A 16,668-nucleotide genomic window follows, 5' to 3' on the forward strand; every position below is an offset into this window, starting at 1 on the left:
CATAAAGTTTTCCTGGAACACAGCCAAGCCCGTTCATTTATGAACTGTCTGTAGCGTGTTTCGTCACAGAGACCTTATCAGCCCATGAAGTCTGAAATATTTATTCTCTGGTCCTTGACAAAGTGTGCCAGCCCCTGATCTAGATTCAAAGGTTTGCCTTTTGGTTCCCTACTGTGTACTATCAGAGAAAATGGATAGGAAGGGACTACTGATAGAATTATTCTCAAGGACCTTCCATATTCCCTTCATTTGTGCCCATGTCGGGGGGCAAGTCCCCTTATTCATTCCAAGTTAAACCTCTTTGCCTAAGTTTTAAATATTTTAACCATACAATCAGTTTCAGCTCGTACTCTCAATTAAAGATAAGTGTCCAATTACCCTAAACCTCAAATATATATTGTTTTAGTTTAGAAAAAGAACTAAAAAGCCAGTAAGACAGTGTTTTGTTATACTGAAGCTCTTAAAATTGATGTGTCAATAAATTATTTCATCAGGATTTAATACATTAATGAAGAGAAATCAGTAATTTTGGTGCATCGTAAGACAACTATATTCTCGTTGCCATTTAGACAGAAGTCAGAGTTTGATTTTCAAATAAATTAGCAAATAATTTTTTTAAAAGGGAAAAACAGAAAGAGTAAGAAATATCAATGAATTAAAAGGCAAACGGACCAAAAGGAAAATGATGAATTTTTCCAATTACGCTCAACAAATGTTGTTTCTCTTTCTTTGACCCAAATATTCCACTTTAAAGAAGAAAATAAATATAAAATTAAATTACGTTTTCTCATCTCCATGAATGGCACCTCCTCAATCTACCTGGATGCTCAAATAGGAAACCTGGGCTCTGATGCACAAAGCCTCCATATCACTCATCAAATCCACCTACGCCTCCTCCCTCCCCCACCAGCAGGGTCCCAGGTCCCACCGGTCACCATCTCCTCCAGACAACTGTCACACCTCCCATCTACGCCCTCCACTTATACTCTGGCTTTCCTCCAATCCACTCTTCACACAGCAGTCGGGAGGAAAAAAAAGACAAAAAAACCCCAAAACTTTCCAAAATGCCCTGATCCACGCGGCTCCCTTGATGAAAACTCATCAATGGTTTCCCACTTCACTTGGGGAGAAGCCCATCCCCACAAGATGGCTACAAGGCCACGTGGCCCTCCAGCCTCACCATCGCCCCCAGCCACGCTGGCTGTCCCCACCCCGACCCCAGAGCTCCTCTGTCCCCTCCAGGCCCGGGCACACGCTGTCCCCTCTGCCTGCCAAGCCCTCCACTCGGCTACCTTTCGGTCCTCCCAAAGGTCTCAGTTTCCACAGTGCCCCACCTAAACGAAGTCCCCTCGGAGTCCCCGAGCTCTTCCTACACACCCACCCCAACTTACCGTCACTGACTTCTCGTCTTCAGTCTGTCTCCTGGACCCCTGCCTTTGTGACGTTAGCCTGGTTCCCTGTACACACCCAGCACTTATCATGGTGGCTCACCTGGAGTCGCTGCTCAGAACTGTTTATGAGGGAAGCAGGGAGAACTGCAGCCCAGGAGTCACTTCCTGAGGCTCCACCACGGCACACACGGCAGCAGGCTCCACGGGTGCTCTGCTTCCTCACCTGCCTTTCAACACTGAACCCCGGACCCGGACCCCCCCACCTGCCTACAGACAACGGTCACCTCCTCAGCGACCAAGCCAATAAAGCATGCCTTCAGGGCTCAGCTCTGGACCTCCGAGACCGTCGGGAGGTCACACCTAAACCCCCGCCCCAGGTTCTCCTAAGGCCACCCCTCGAAGGCTGACATTCTATTTCCGGTCCACTGATCCACTTCTACCTGCTCTTACACATTCGAGGTTCCGGCTGCTACCTGCGGCCGAGTCTTCCCGATTTACAATCTATCCAAGCACGTGGTGGAGAGCGCCACCTAGTGGGCCTATGGACCGCCGCGGCCAAAACTGAAGCTTCATCCCCGACAGGCTCCTCTCCCCGTCCACAGCCATCCTGCCTCTAGGCTGGGAACCCTGAGACATCTTCCCGATCTGTCCCTGACTTCCCCATAAGACAGGCCCTCGTCAACTCTGCTTTCAGGCCTCCCGCACCCTCTCCTGTCCCCTTCGAGGCCTTCCCCCCAGCCGCGGCACCACAGTGTCTCACTGAAGACAAAAATCTAACCACGTTACCTCCGTGCTCACACCGTTCACCGGCCCCTTGACTTTTCTCCCCGGTGGAGAAAATCCCCGTCTTCCAACAGGGAGTGAGGAGGCCCTCTGACATCTGCCCCCTTCATCCACCCAGCACTTTACACTCCAGCAACACCAAGTGCTATGCCCCCATCCGCACCGCGCTGCCCTGAGAGGCTTCTCTCCACGCAGACCCTGCTCACCAATCCCCACCCTGTTAAGTTACTGTTTAGTGAGCACCTATTGCCAAGGAGGGATGGCAGCCTCCCCATTCTATAGGTGACACACGGATAAGAGAAAGACCCAAACTCTGACTCCAAGGCCAGGGTTCTCTGCACTAGGCACTGTCACTACTTGGTAAAACTACAGGAATTCAACCACGGGATATCCCCTCACAACTCACAATAAGTACAAAGTGGGAAGAACTGTGACAACGACCCGAAGCATCTTACAGCAAACGTTCTCAACCAACTACATTATCTTCCAGTGAAGCCAAGGCAGGCCTCACAGATGTGAAGTCAGACGTAACAGATCTTCTCCTAACTTGAACCCATTTTAACTTTGAAGCAAGATGACTTTCTTGAAGCAGCTAACAGTTAAGCACCTTCAGTTTATAACACTTAGCTCTGATCTTTCTAAAGAAGCCAGCCTGAGTTTCTCCATAGGTGTCTGAGACTGGATGTGGACCCTTGGCAGAAACACACGGTCAGATAGAAGGTGGTCTTGTCCTCCGCTGGCCGCCAACGTAAGCACCGGCGCTTCCAGGCCCCGCACGCCCACCTTACCCTGTGGCGATGATGTCAGCCAGCTGAGGCGTGTTGGGTGCGATTTTGATTGAGACGGTTTCAAAGTAGAGGTGCTCCTTCTGGGCGTGGATGGTGTACGTCCCGGTCGTTATGTTCTCCAGACGGAACGAGCCATCGGCTTTTGTTTTGACTGTAAAACAAAAACAGGCCAACAAAGGATGAGACAAAAACAACTGTGTAGCCCTCATCTACACAGGGATACTCGAGACCAAAAGCTGGCATGTTTTCATAGAGTCGTTAAGATTTTCTTTCCTTTCCATTCCTCTCTGTGAGCAAAACCCAGCCCAGACAAACAGGCCAGGGCCCAACGTGTCTGCCCACCTTTGATCTGGTTGTTCAGGGTGACCACCGCGTCCGGGACACCCTCTCCTTCAGGTCCGTTCAAGACCCTCCCAGTGACAGAGAATCCCATGACGTGGAACACAGGCTAGAAGATGAAGAACAGGGAGGAGGCTGTCATGTTCTTGAGCCGCAGAAGCCCCCCTCATGCCCCTCACGCCGCCGCTCAGCACCCCTGCCTACGCTGCCTTCTCCTGGTGCCCCGTGCCAGCCAGCTCCCTCCCAGCTCACCCACCCGCAGCCCCTTCCCACGTCTTGTCTTCCGCTTGGTTTACGTGTCTGGGCCCTCTTCACTTGTGAGGGCCAGGGCTTGGCTCTCTGCACTCAGCTGGGCTCCAGCCACCCTGATCTTGGGTTCCTGCATGCTTCCCCCACGAGGGGCTTTCACACCAGCTGCTCCCTCAGCCTGGATCTCCTCCCACACCTGCAGAGGACGGGGGAGAGGCCGCCCCTTCTCGTCCTTCAGGTTTAGCTCAAACTGTCACCACCTCTGAGATGCTCTAACTACCCTCTCTCGGGAGCCCCTGCCTCACGCCCCAGCCAGTTACTGTCCATCACACTAACCTACTTTCTAGGCTTCAGCAAAAACCTCCCCAATATCTGGTATGTCCTTGTTTGATTTCTTTTAGTTTGTCTACCTCCCACTAGAATGTGAGCTTCATGAAGATAGGGACCTTTTCTGACTCAGTCACCTGCTACACAGTAGGCACTCAATAAATGACTCCTGAATGAATGGATGGATGCATGCATGCACGCATATATGCAACAGCATTTGAGCTCTAAGAAAATAAAATGGCTTCCTCTTTAGTCAGGTAGCTCTTCTTCTTCTTTTTTTTTTTTTTTTTTTTTTGCGGTACACAGGCCTCTCACCGCTGTGGCCTCTCCCGCTGTGGAGCACAGGCTCCGGATGCGCAGGCTCAGCGGCCAAGGCTCACGGGCCCAGCCACTCCACGGCATGTGGGATCCTCCCGGACCGGGGAACAAACCCGTGTCCCCTGCATCGGCAGGCGGACTCTCAACCACTGCGCCACCAGGGAAGCCCAGGTAGCTCTTCTTGATCCTTCTAAAAAGATGTGGTTAACCCACCTATTAAATTACATATTCACTCAACAATCACTTTTATTAGGCACCTACCATGTACCTGGCACTAAATCACCTGTTAGGAATACAGTAAGGAATAAGACTCAACGGTCCCGACCTCATACAGCTTACAAGCCACTCCCTGAAATTCCATTCATGTCTGTTTAAAACCTTGCATTTGGTTGTGATCTGGGAAATGTCTTTCCCCACTCACCTGCCCCCATCCTTCTGTGCAAGCCCCTTGAAGCACGAAGGACTTGACCTTCACCCTTCCACCCCCCTTCCAGGGCACAGCACTACAGTCAAATGCTTTACTGAATCTTAAAAGGCAGAGTGAGACCCCCACTGAGAATGTGACCTAAAAGCTAGCTCCCACCAGTTTAAGCTACTTTAACACAGTACTTTCTAATGTAACATTAAAATAAAACGATTAAATTTAATTTTTTCAATAACTGTAACACTGGGTGGTCCACTTATGAAAGACTGCTGTTTTCTTTGGGGATCTGCTCTATCTAGCAAATTTTCTACAGTAACCATTTTCTATGTCTGTAATTAAAGATAGAACTATGATGAAAAACACATTTACCATCTATTTTAGGGCCTGTATCACCCCATCCATCACCCCACCTGTCATTCCACTGCGGGCTCTGTCAGCTCTCACCTATTCAACTGGTCCCTCACTTCCACCTTGCCCCTTGCAGACTCTTCTCAACATGGCAGCTGGAGGGGACACACCTCTTCTTCTGCTCAGAACCTTTCAGTGGTGCCAACTGTTATCCAGAATGGCCCACCAGGACCTGCACAACCTACCCGACCATCTCTCTGACACTCTCTCCTCTTCCTCCCTTCTTCACTTGCTCCATTCCAGCCACCCTGGCCTTTCTGGGGTTCCCTAAACCTTTTGGCCACACTCCTGCCTCAGGACCTTTGCACCTGCCATTCCCTGTCTTAAACACTCTTCCCACAGATGTAAGTACAGTTCGTTGCCTCTTCCCCTTCAGGTTGTTACTCAAAAGTCACCTTCACCCTAAGGCCTTCCCAAGAACAACCTATGAGACCTCAACCCTATCTTAACCTTGAAACTATATAATCTCCTTTCTTGCTTTATGTTTCTAAAGAACAAAGACTTTCTCATATACTTTCTTATTTACTTATTTTTAAGTATATTGTCTCTTTCTGCCATTAGAACATGAATTCCACAAAAACAGGAACTTTTGCCTCTTTGGGTCACTGCTATATGCCCATCGCTAGAACAGTACCTAAAATATATGTCATTGACACTTGGTAAATATATTTCATTGAATGAAGTAGATGTAAATAGGGCTCTAATTCTCTAAGATAAAGACATTATGTGAGAGAGGTGAAGGATCTAGTGGATCCCAGAATGAAGTGGAAGAGAGTACAACATTCTGTTTTTTTCCAACAGTACTTCTAGATAAACTGATTTTTTTTAACACATTTGCAACACCTGTGCCCAGGGATGGGAACTCCAACAGAGAGGCCTTACCTCAATTTTCAGGCTGTCATGTTCCACTGTAAAGTCAAGTCTAGAAGGAGCAACGTCAAAGGTAATCCTCTCCCCTCTATAGAATGGAATCTGGAAGAAAAAGTCGGTTAATTACCAAGAGCCAATAACATGATTCAACCATCAATATTAACACTCAATCCAGCAGCCCACAAATAACTAGGGGTTCAAAGCAGGCAAAGAGACACTATTAATCATAACTGTTTCAGATTTGTGCAAGAGAAAGACTTGCACTATTCCCAGCTGTTACTGAGGGGACAGAGTTACATCTTCAGTAACTGCTAAATAAAATGTTTATGGAACTGCAGGCCAACCATTCAGTCCTTTGATATCCAAATGGCACTGACTTTTCCCATTGATATGTGTCCCAAACATAAACAGAACGGAAGTCGACTTCACTCACCACAGTATAGCCTCCACTCGGCAACGAAGAGAAGGAGAAGGAGCCGTCTTCTTTGGAGACCGTGTGGCACAAATACACCAGACTCTCGTCTTGGGGTTGGAACCCAGGCACTGGGGAGATGTTGCAGCCCAGGACATCCTAGGCCAGGAGAAAAAACCCAAAATGACTTCCTTTTCCACTTACATGTTCTGATTATTATCAAATAGCCATGCTTTAAAAATACTTGTAGGGGCTTCCCTGGTGGCCCAGTGGTTGAGAATCTGCCTGCCAATGCAGGGGACACGGGTTTGAGCCCTGGTCTGGGAAGATGCCACATGCCACGGAGCAACTGGGCCCGTGAGCCACAATTACTAAGCCTGCGCGTCTGGAGCCTGTGCTCCGCAACAAGAGAGGCCGCGATAGTGAGAGGCCCGCGCACCGCGATGAAGAGTGGCCCCCACTTGCCACAACTAGAGAAAGCCCTCGCACAGAAACGAAGACCCAACACAGCCATAAATAAATAAATTAATTTAAAAAAAAACTTGTATAAGTTTTATTTCACAAAATATATATTTCTGAAACCTAGGACAGAGCAGAGGACATAGGAGATTATAAAATCTTTACATTCAAGTTTGAAAAGTTAAAAATGGTCACCATCCTCCAGGTAAGAAACCGGAGTGGCCCAAGTTCACACAGCTGGTCAGAGGCAGAGCTGGGATTTGTCTGAACTTGGGTCTGTTTGATTTCAAAGCCAGTGCACTTTCCACTGAATTCCACTGCCTCCCAGTGCAGACATTCAATTTCTTGTGAATCAACAGAGAAACACAAGGTTCTTAAATGCTGAAACTATAAATCAACCTTGACCTGCATTTTATTTTTTATTTACTTTTTTTTAAATTGAAGTATAGTTGGTTTACAACGTTGAGTTAGTTTCTGGTATACAGCAAAGTGATTCAGTTACACATATATATATTCTTTTTCAGATTCTTTCACCATTATAGCTTATTACAAGATATTGAATATAGTGCCCTGTGCTACACAGTAGAACCTTGCTGTTTATCTATTTTATATGTAGTGGTGTGTTTATCTGTTAATCCCAAGCTCCTAATTTATCCCTCCCCACCTCCCGCTTTCCCCTTTGGTAACCGTACGTTTGTCTTCTAGTCTGAAACTGACCTGCATTTGAAACCGTGTATTCTTAGTCTGTGATCCCCCGTGCCCCCAGCCCTGCCCACAATCTCTCTTGTTCTTCACTCTTCTTTGCTTACCTCTTTGGTTACTAAAGAAGAGAAGAGAAGAAACTTCACCCCTTTCATGGGTTCCCCGTCACTGCGGACAGAGCCAGACACGTTGTAGCCAGCCACTATGAGGGGGCCCGCGGCATTGGCGTTGGAGGTCGTTACTCGTACAGTGGTGCTCGCCTACAAGAGAAGATGTCAACTTCCAAAAGAATAAACACAAAGCGTTTAACAACACGAGGACATGCTGACACTAAAATATTAACTGGGGGGAAGCAACATACAAAATTGCACGTGTAGTACCATAACAACTGTTTTTTAATTCGCAAAATGAAGTGAAGGGAACTGTGGCAAAATGGAGATGATGGTGATTTCGTCTAGATGGTAACAATTTACCTCTTTTACAGTTTTCCACCTTCCAGATTTTCCACTTCCGCTCCTTTATGCTCTTCTGTATGTTCCAATTTTTTTAATGAACATGCTTTATTTTTTTCCATGTTTAATGGTATGTGTGTATTTTTAAACTCTTTGTCAAAGTATAATTCACATGGGGAACACTGCACACAGTCTCAGCGTCCAGCACAGTGATTTTCCCAAACTCACCATGCATCCAACACCCAGACACAGAACAGAACCAGCACCCTAGAAGCTCCCCTCATGCTCATTTCCAGTCACTACTCCCCCAAAGGGCAGCCATTATCCTGACTTTTAACAGCCTGCTTTACTTTAAAACACAATTTTACATGAATAAACTCAAATTCCTTTATGTATACAATTAACAGACAATGCAAACCTTAAAATGTATTCTATTTATAATGTGTAAGCTATGGAGTTTCAAATGAAACATTTTTCAATGTTGCCCAGAAGAGAAAAATCCTGAAAACAAAGTCATAAAAAGAATACAGACATATCTAGGTGTGAAACTATATCATCAATTATAAATGCGTAAAACTTACAAGGTAAAAACTGAAATATTGATGCTTCTTTAGCCAAAAAATGAGACGCAGCCTCAAAACTAATATAAAAACTAAGCCTGTCAAAATGTTCTTTAAGTCTTAACTTCAATTTGTTTCTTCACAGTTATTACAGAACCTCGCTTAGTATTTTTCTTCCTTTTTTGATCTTTTGTTATAAACTATTTCAGTCAAACAAAAAATAGATATAGGGATCTATACCAAAGGACACCTATATAAGTTCCAACCAGCTAAAGAATAAAAGAGAAGAAACACAATTCTAGACCCTTGCAGATGCCCACGTCCCCTTCCTCCCTCCCTCTACAAACATCAGTACCATAATGAATATACTGTTTGCCATTCCCACTCACGTCTTTACAATTTTCTACATGTGAATGTATCCATAAGTGGTATTATCATAAGTGTTTCTAATGACTATATAAACGGTATCACATTTCCTTATCCTTCAGCAATTTGCCTTTTCCCTTCAACTTTATGCTTTTAAGCACAGTCATATTGATATGCATAGCTCTGGTTCATTCATTATTGCTGACATACAGAATTCTACTGTGTGATGAAACCACAATCCATTCTCCTCTTAATGGACATTTAGGTTGTTTATAGTATTCTGTTACTACAAACAAAGCTGCAATAAACATTCTTATACATTCTCCTTGGGCACATGTACAAGAGTTTCTAAACTGTTAAGTATATTTATAGACTGCTGTTACAGACTAAAAAAAGAACAATAAAATAATCTCATCGGGTCCTTCTGGTGTTGACTTGGCTTAAAATAGCTACAGTTAATAACAGACGGATCTCACAGCAGGATGACAATGTTGTTACCTAAAACTGAAACCAACATAAGCAACATGTGCTACCTGGAGGGAGTTCCCTGTGTAAGGACCACCCAACTGATCAGCAGCACCATTGTTTTTTTCCATCGACTTCTAGAAAAACCATAAAATCATTTCATACCTGGAATTGAAAACCTCTACATTTGTCCCCAAACCAGCACACTGTTGGCATGGCCATCGACATAACTGAAATAAATGCTCACCTCTTTCAATGGCCAGGTTGGATGAGTTGCAAGGATTTCGTAATCTCCAGGGAGAACTTTAAAAAACGCAAACCTGAGAAATACAAAATACCACTTCACTTTCTGCCAACAACTCGAGCATTTCTAATTTTAGGACAACTACTGGAAGCATAAGAAAATAATGTTTGAGTTATCACGAACTTGCCCTTAGCCAGTTAAATGAGCATAAATGAAATTCAATCCTTCGCTGTACAAGTCCTCATCAGACAACACTTATTGGGCACTGGCTGTGTGCAAGGAGAGGGGGTCGTGTGCTAATGGGAAGGAAGGCTCATGTTTCCCTTAACCCCAGAAACTTCTGGCCTAAAAACCAGTCCCTGTGGTTCAGCAAGGATCAGTCACAGAACATTCAAGTGTGTGTTGACAGCGTGAGAGGCATGAACAGGAGAGAAGGGAAGCATCCAAAGCAGAAGAAGTGGGAATGGACGAGAGGTGGATAAAGAACAGAGGACAGACCCAATAAGCTGAGACGGACGCTTACACAAGATGACACTAAGCGTTAGGGGAGGGCAGGTGACAATGAGCTTGACTCCTACCCCAGAGTTTATTAAGACCTGTTATCAGACACAAATAGAAGCCAATCTGGGTTCTTGCACAAAGCAACTGTGATGAAACCAGAAGCTGACAAAGATTATTCTAGCAGCTGTGAACAAACCAAGACCAGAGTGGGATGAGCTGAGGATGGAAGCACCGCTACCAGGATTCTGACACATTTAGCTCTTTAGATTTGCAAAGCATCGGACCATGAAAGGGCTAATTCCAGCAATATGAACTCCAAAAATTTCATGCAATTTCTTCTTCTGTGGTGGTATTTTATTACATCCAATGTTGCCTATAATAACTGGATAGAGCCTGGAAATCAATTTGCTACAAAAGAGTTGACACTGCCACTGGATTCTGGCCTGGGTAAGATTCAGCCTCTACCTCACGTTCATAGCATCCCGGTTCTGCATGTTACTGTCAGTTTAGTTAGCGCACAGGAAAGAGATTTGGAAAGTGATTCGGAAAGTTCAAGTCACTTTTCCCAGCACGGTCAGCAGCAAATTACTGAAACTAGAGAAAATGCAGGTCCCACATTCAACCCCCTCCTCTGATCCTCTACAGATCAGGGGAGGGGGTTGGAGAGGCATCAATAAGTATTTTTCAAAACTGAAATATAATTTCAACAATCATCATTTAAAAATTGGATGATGTACTTGACAGACTCATTACAAACTTCTATTCTGCAGTTTAGTCATATTTGTGTATTGAAGTAGTCAGTGGTGATATGCATGCTTCCAACATTATCAGGTGGAACTATTCTGATATTAATCTTGGCATATCTATTAACATTTACAACTCAACGATATAAATCCATTACATAAATGCTTTAAATATGACTCAGCAAGGTTAATTAGTCGTTAGTTCCAACTACAAAATGACTGTGATGTAATAGTGATAAAATGATTTTTTTTTTTTTTTGCGGTACGCGGGCCTCTCACTGCTGCGGCCTCTCCCGTCGCGGAGCACAGGCTCCGGACACGCAGGCTCAGCAGCCATGGCTCACGGGCCCAGCCGCTCCGCGGCATGTGGGATCTTCCCGGACCAGGGCACGAACCCGTATCCCCTGCATCGGCAGGCGGACTCTCAACCACTGCACCACCAGGGAAGCCCGATAAAATGATTTTTAAAAATCGTAATTGAGCTAATCTGTATTGAGCTAAGTTATTAAGCACATATTCTATGCCAGACAGTTTGAAACGATAATATCGTAATTTAATCTTCTCAATAACCTTAAGAGGTAGGTTCCATGATTATCCTCATTTATAAATAAGGAAACGAAGGCACAGAGGCGTTAAGTAACTTGCTCTGGGGCAGACAGCTAGCAAATGGGGAAACCAGGATTCAAACCCAAGCTGTCGGGCTCCAGAGCCAGTCCCAACCATTAAATGAAGGGCTACCATATGCCAGGCCCTGCTTTATTTATCTCATATTTAATCATTGCATCAACGCTAGATGTAATGGGTCAAATGACTTCCATTTTACAGATGAGGAACTTGAGGCCCTGAGGGGCAGGAACCCGACTGAAGTTAAGAGGCCGAAACAGGATTCGAACGCAGGTCTCCCTAAATCCAAAGCCCCCCCCACATCAGGGCCCGGCTCTAGCCTCGGGGCAGGGCGTAACATGCATGACTCACTTTCCGCCAGGCTGTGTGACTGTGGACTGGATCTTTGCTTCTGTGCCTGTGTTTCTCAGAGACACCTGAACTCCTGCGGGCCCCAGGGGCTGCCCTTTGCTGAGAACCTGCCATGGAGACGGAGGAGTTAGGAGCCACCCAGCAGCAACGTCCTCCTCCCAGCCGCACGGTCCATCCTGCTCCCCACACGAAGCCCATGACCTTCTTTGGGTCAAGTTTCCTTGGAAAAGATGGTAGAGATTGTGGATACCCTTCCCAGGGAGGCTTGGGGACAGGGAGAGGGAACAGCAACAGTAAAATGACACTTGTTTCATTGACTCTAAGACACCTTCAATTAAAGATGCACAATTATTTTACAAACCACTGTGAAAGACTAAATACCCAGGGTCCCCATCTCTAACAAGAAACCCACACAAAAAGCCGGGACCAAAGGCCCTCACTCTCAGGGTCGAGGGAAAGGAGAATAAACCCACCATGAAGAAAAGGAAGGCAATAAATATGCGCATCTCAACCACGTTGCTGGGTGCAGGGAGGGGGAACTCTCCCCTGAGAACCTGTCCCTCTAAAAAGCCATCCTGGTATCTATACTCGGACAGGGGAGTGACCAGCAACCTAGACCCGGCCCCTAAAAACACCCGCTACGTTTTACATGCAATTTCATTGAGCTCCCAGGCCCTCTTGAAGCTTATCTGTGGGTCCCTTGTGGGCTCAAAGCCCCCAGTTTAAAAACATCTTGCTTTTTTAAAGGTAAGAGAAGACCCAGTATGTACCACAGAGCGAATGTGACAAATGCCAAACCTTTCCATTCACGGAGAAGCCCGTGAACACGAAGTTGACGTCCCCGCCCTTCGTGCAGATGTCGCTCACACCATCCACGTAGAGCTCCACGGTGGTTGGCTCTGCCCAATGACAGGGGGAGGGGGGAACAGGGTACAGGACACAAGAGCAAGCTGAGTTCTGGGACAGGATGAAACTGTCGGCGTAAAACACATTGAACTGCTTAACTGTCACTGTATTCACTTTTGAGCCACTCACATGGCTTGAAATCCGAAGGCACAAGGAGGTAGACAGGGAAAAGTCTCCTTCCCACCCCTACATCCTGACACCCACTCCCCCACCCCAAAGGGAACCAGAGTTTACAGTGTAATATACTTTTGTAACAGTCTTGCAGCTGAGCTGTATCTCAGAGTCCCATGGAAAATCCAGTGAGTGCCAAAGAGTTTTATTACTGCACGCCCACCAGATACCAGGCACTGAGCTAAGTACACTTAATCCTGACAACTATCTTAGACGTAGGTAGTAACATCTGCAGCCGATTGAGGGGTAAAGTGGGGCACAGGAAGGTTAAAGAATCTCCTAAAATCACAGAGCTTGTGAGGGACAGAGCCCAAATTCAACCCCAAAAGTCTGGCTCCACATCTGTCTCCTGACCAAGTACAGGAGTTTGGCCACATTATACCAGGACTGTAAACTCCAATGTCCATAGTAACCCGGTGGATTAGAAGTCAGCAGACTGGCCAAGTGCAGACTGCAGCAAATGGAAAAAGGGGGACAGCTTCTACTGCCACGTGACCCAGCGCTGCCCAAGCTTCCACCTTCTCAAGAACAACTGGAAATCTGGATTTTATGCGCCGTGTCCTGATTTTTCAATATTAGCAACTAAGTCAAATTAAAAAAAAAAACTGAAGAGTTCATTATAATAGGGGTTAAAGTTGAGTTTTTAAAAGGTTCGGAAGACCGTGAAGTGAGAAGCAGAGGAAAAAATGGACCAGTCAAGAGAATTTCTGGTAAAATGAAGAATGACGCACATACACAAAGGGGAAAGCACCAGTGAAAAATGGACAAAACCTTGAACAGGCAGCTCACAAAAAGAGGATACCCAAATGGCCAGGAAACATATGAAAAAGTGCTCAATCTCATGGACCATCAGGAAATGCAAATCAAAAGTACAGTGCGAGGCCACCACTCCACCACCAGGACGGCTAAGATGAAAGAGACTGACAGCCAGAGGATGTGGAGGTCTGAACTCTTACACACGGCTGGTAGAGCAAAGTTCTGCGACATCAACCTTGGCTGTCCGGCAATCTCTACTAGGGCTGAACATGTAAAAAGTCTATCGCCCAGCAATTCCACCCGGGTATATACTCAACAGAAATGTAGACATGTGTGCACCACATAATATGTACAAGGATGTTCGCAGGAGCACTGCTCCTAGTGGCCAAAACTGGGGCGCAACCCAAATGTCCACCAACAGTAGAGGGGGTAAATCATTTGATATTCACACAGCAGTAGAATGAACTAATATACTAACACATAATAAGGATGAATTCTGTGAAAATTGTCAAGAGAGAGAAACCAGGCACAAAAACGTACCCTGTGCGATTCTATTTACATGAAGTTCAAAACAGACAAAATAATCTATAATCTTAGGTCGGGCGGTGCGATTAGCAAGTGCCTGGGATGGGGCACTTCTGGGTGCTGGTCAGGTTCTGTCTTGTCATCTAAGTGGTGGTTACGTGAGTGTGTTCGTTTTGTGAAAATTCATTGCCTGATATCCCTGTGATGAGTACAATTTTCTGAAAGTATGCTATAATTTAATTTAAAAACTTATTAAAAGAAAAAGAACTGACAAGAAGAGAGGGGATTCAAACAAAACACTCCTGCGAGCCACCGATCTGTGACCTCTCTGGCCGATTTGTCGTCTCTCTGGCCGTGGATTGGCTTTGACTCCCCTCCACTTTTCTGGACCGCACCAGCCAGGCACCCCAGGCCGTGAACTGAGAAAGAGCTTGTCGCCCAGATGCGAGTTGGCTGTCGCTGCCACTGTGACAGCAGGGACTCAGTTCTTCCCCCTCTAACACACAGGCAGGCCTGGTAGGAACAATTGGGCCCTCCACGTCTCCCCCCAAGCTACAGAACTGGGGTCACACACCCTCTACCGAAACGTCAAGGCTCTGCTCTCCAAAAACACCAGCCACGTCACAGCAGGACCCCTTCTTCTGATCCAGCCCACTCCCGCTCCTCTGACTTTGCTAAAAGACAGTCACCTCAGGAAAGTCTGCAGCTTTTGTTTGTACGTGTGCGGAAAGACTGCTTTTAAGTGTTTACTAATTAATTGCCAATTATGTGCCAGCGATTCTGAACACATAAATACACTGGTCCATTAATCCTCCAGTAGCCTGTGAGGCAGGTACTACTACTCTCCTGACCCCTAGTGAGAAGACGGACGCCAACCCAGCGGAAGTAACTCGTCCAAGGTCGTCACAGAGCTGGTAAGGCCCAAGGTTGTCAGATCTTCTGATCTCTTAAGAGAAGTAAATCTGGATTTTTATGTCAAGTCTCACAATGTTTAATGTTGCCATTAATTCACTGAAAAAATTTTTTTAAAAACACTGAGGGGAAAAAAAAAAACAACAAAAAACAAAACAAAACACTGAGGGGGCTACGAAAGAAGCCATCCTGGAAGAGGAACCAAGTCCCCACTCCTGACCTCTATATTCATCAAGTTCTACTGACACTTAATGAACGAAGCTGCTAAGGTGGAGTTTTCTGAGAGGTACAAGAAAAGATGCCAACTGTAAGAAATGTGACAGAAAATCTTAAAGTAGGTCTAAAGTAAATCCAATCTACTCTAAAGTAATAGGGGCAAGGCGGTTAAAAAAAAACCCAAAAAAACCCTCTTCCACACTAGAAAGGAATCCTTAATATTTTAACAATCTATGCACTCTGTCAATTTAAATTAATATTCAGCATATAACCTAATCCTTTACAGAGTATACCTGGCTATTTGTTAACTTACCAAAACTCCACCCTAGAGGAGGCTCAATCTTCAGAATGAAATCTCCCTACAAGGAGAAAAAAAAAATCACTGCAAAGGACTAAGAACTGATGACTATTCAACTAGTTTAATTTAGTTTAGTGCTAGCCTATTATCTAGAATTTTCACACCTGAAATGGAATTCCAAGCATAAACTTTGTACTTGTAAATGGTAGTGAGCTCTTGATTCCTTTCATGTGCTGCAATCTCAACCCCCGAACCTCCCATTTAACCCATCAAAGAGTCACAAAGACTCTGTATTCAGTGCTCTTGGTCTTCTGATTTCAAACATTCTATTAATCCAGTCTCCTGTTAACCCCTCATATGACTAAGGTTGCCAGGGTCAGCCAGATCTTCAGAAACTAAAGTCATTTCTTAAAACTAGATTTTACATACACCCTTGAGTGAAGGGTTCCTTGAGAATGTTTTAATAGTTAAAAAAAAAACAAAAACAGATTTCAAGACCCAACTAGTCTACCTCTAGAAATCAATCTTATGTATTGTGCATAAAGATGTAAGTTCAAGAATATTTATTGCTGTGTGGTTAGTAATAATTTTAAAAACTGGGAAAAAGCCTCTGTGTCTATAGAGAAATTGGGAATAAATTAGTTTGGCCTGCCTCTGACATGTGTGCAGCCGTTAAAAGTAAGGTTCAGGGCTTCCCTGGTGGCGCAGTGGCTGAGAGTCTGCCTGCCAATGCCGGGGACATGGGTTCGTGCCCCCGTCTGGAAAGATCCCACATGCCGTGGAGCAGCTGGGCCCGTGAGCCATGGCCGCTGAGCCTGTGCGTCCGGAGCCTGTGCTCCACAACAGGAGAGGCCACAACAGTGACGGGCCTGCGTACCGCAAAAAAAAAGGAAGGTCCATACATGCTGATGTCCAAAATGTGCCAAAACATCACCACAGGGAAAAAAAATCACATTGCAGAACAATGCCTAGTGTTTGAGTCCATTTGTATCTTTTTTTTAATCAAAAGCAAAACTACACAGTATATTAACTACTTTTGCAACTTCCTGTGAATCTATGTTTCCAAATAAAAAGTTGAAATGTGGGGAGAATGAGGGGTGGGAGAACC

The 16,668-nt window shown here is 45.4% G+C and overlaps 1 protein-coding gene across 3 annotated transcripts in view; it reads right to left on the bottom strand.

Annotated features, from left to right (window-relative positions):
- LOC111163482 (BOS complex subunit NOMO1) overlaps positions 1-16,668 on the bottom strand; it is a 52,515-nt gene that overhangs the window by 31,790 nt on the left and 4,057 nt on the right. For all 3 annotated transcript variants that reach the window (XM_022552199.3, XM_089896099.1, XM_089896100.1), the window contains exons 3-11: positions 15,576-15,621; positions 12,575-12,675; positions 11,777-11,883; positions 9,561-9,633; positions 7,578-7,730; positions 6,331-6,468; positions 5,910-5,999; positions 3,305-3,410; positions 2,963-3,113 (exon numbers count right to left, since the gene is read on the bottom strand). In XM_022552199.3, the coding sequence (XP_022407907.1) occupies positions 2,963-3,113; positions 3,305-3,410; positions 5,910-5,999; positions 6,331-6,468; positions 7,578-7,730; positions 9,561-9,633; positions 11,777-11,883; positions 12,575-12,675; positions 15,576-15,621 (965 nt within the window). The remainder of the gene's footprint in view (positions 1-2,962; positions 3,114-3,304; positions 3,411-5,909; positions 6,000-6,330; positions 6,469-7,577; positions 7,731-9,560; positions 9,634-11,776; positions 11,884-12,574; positions 12,676-15,575; positions 15,622-16,668) is intronic.

The sequence above is a fragment of the Delphinapterus leucas genome, chromosome 15, assembly GCF_059928025.1.
Source record: "Delphinapterus leucas isolate spDelLeu-1000000601 "Yukka" chromosome 15, BTC_Dleu_Yukka2, whole genome shotgun sequence".
Lineage (NCBI taxonomy): Eukaryota > Metazoa > Chordata > Mammalia > Artiodactyla > Monodontidae > Delphinapterus > Delphinapterus leucas.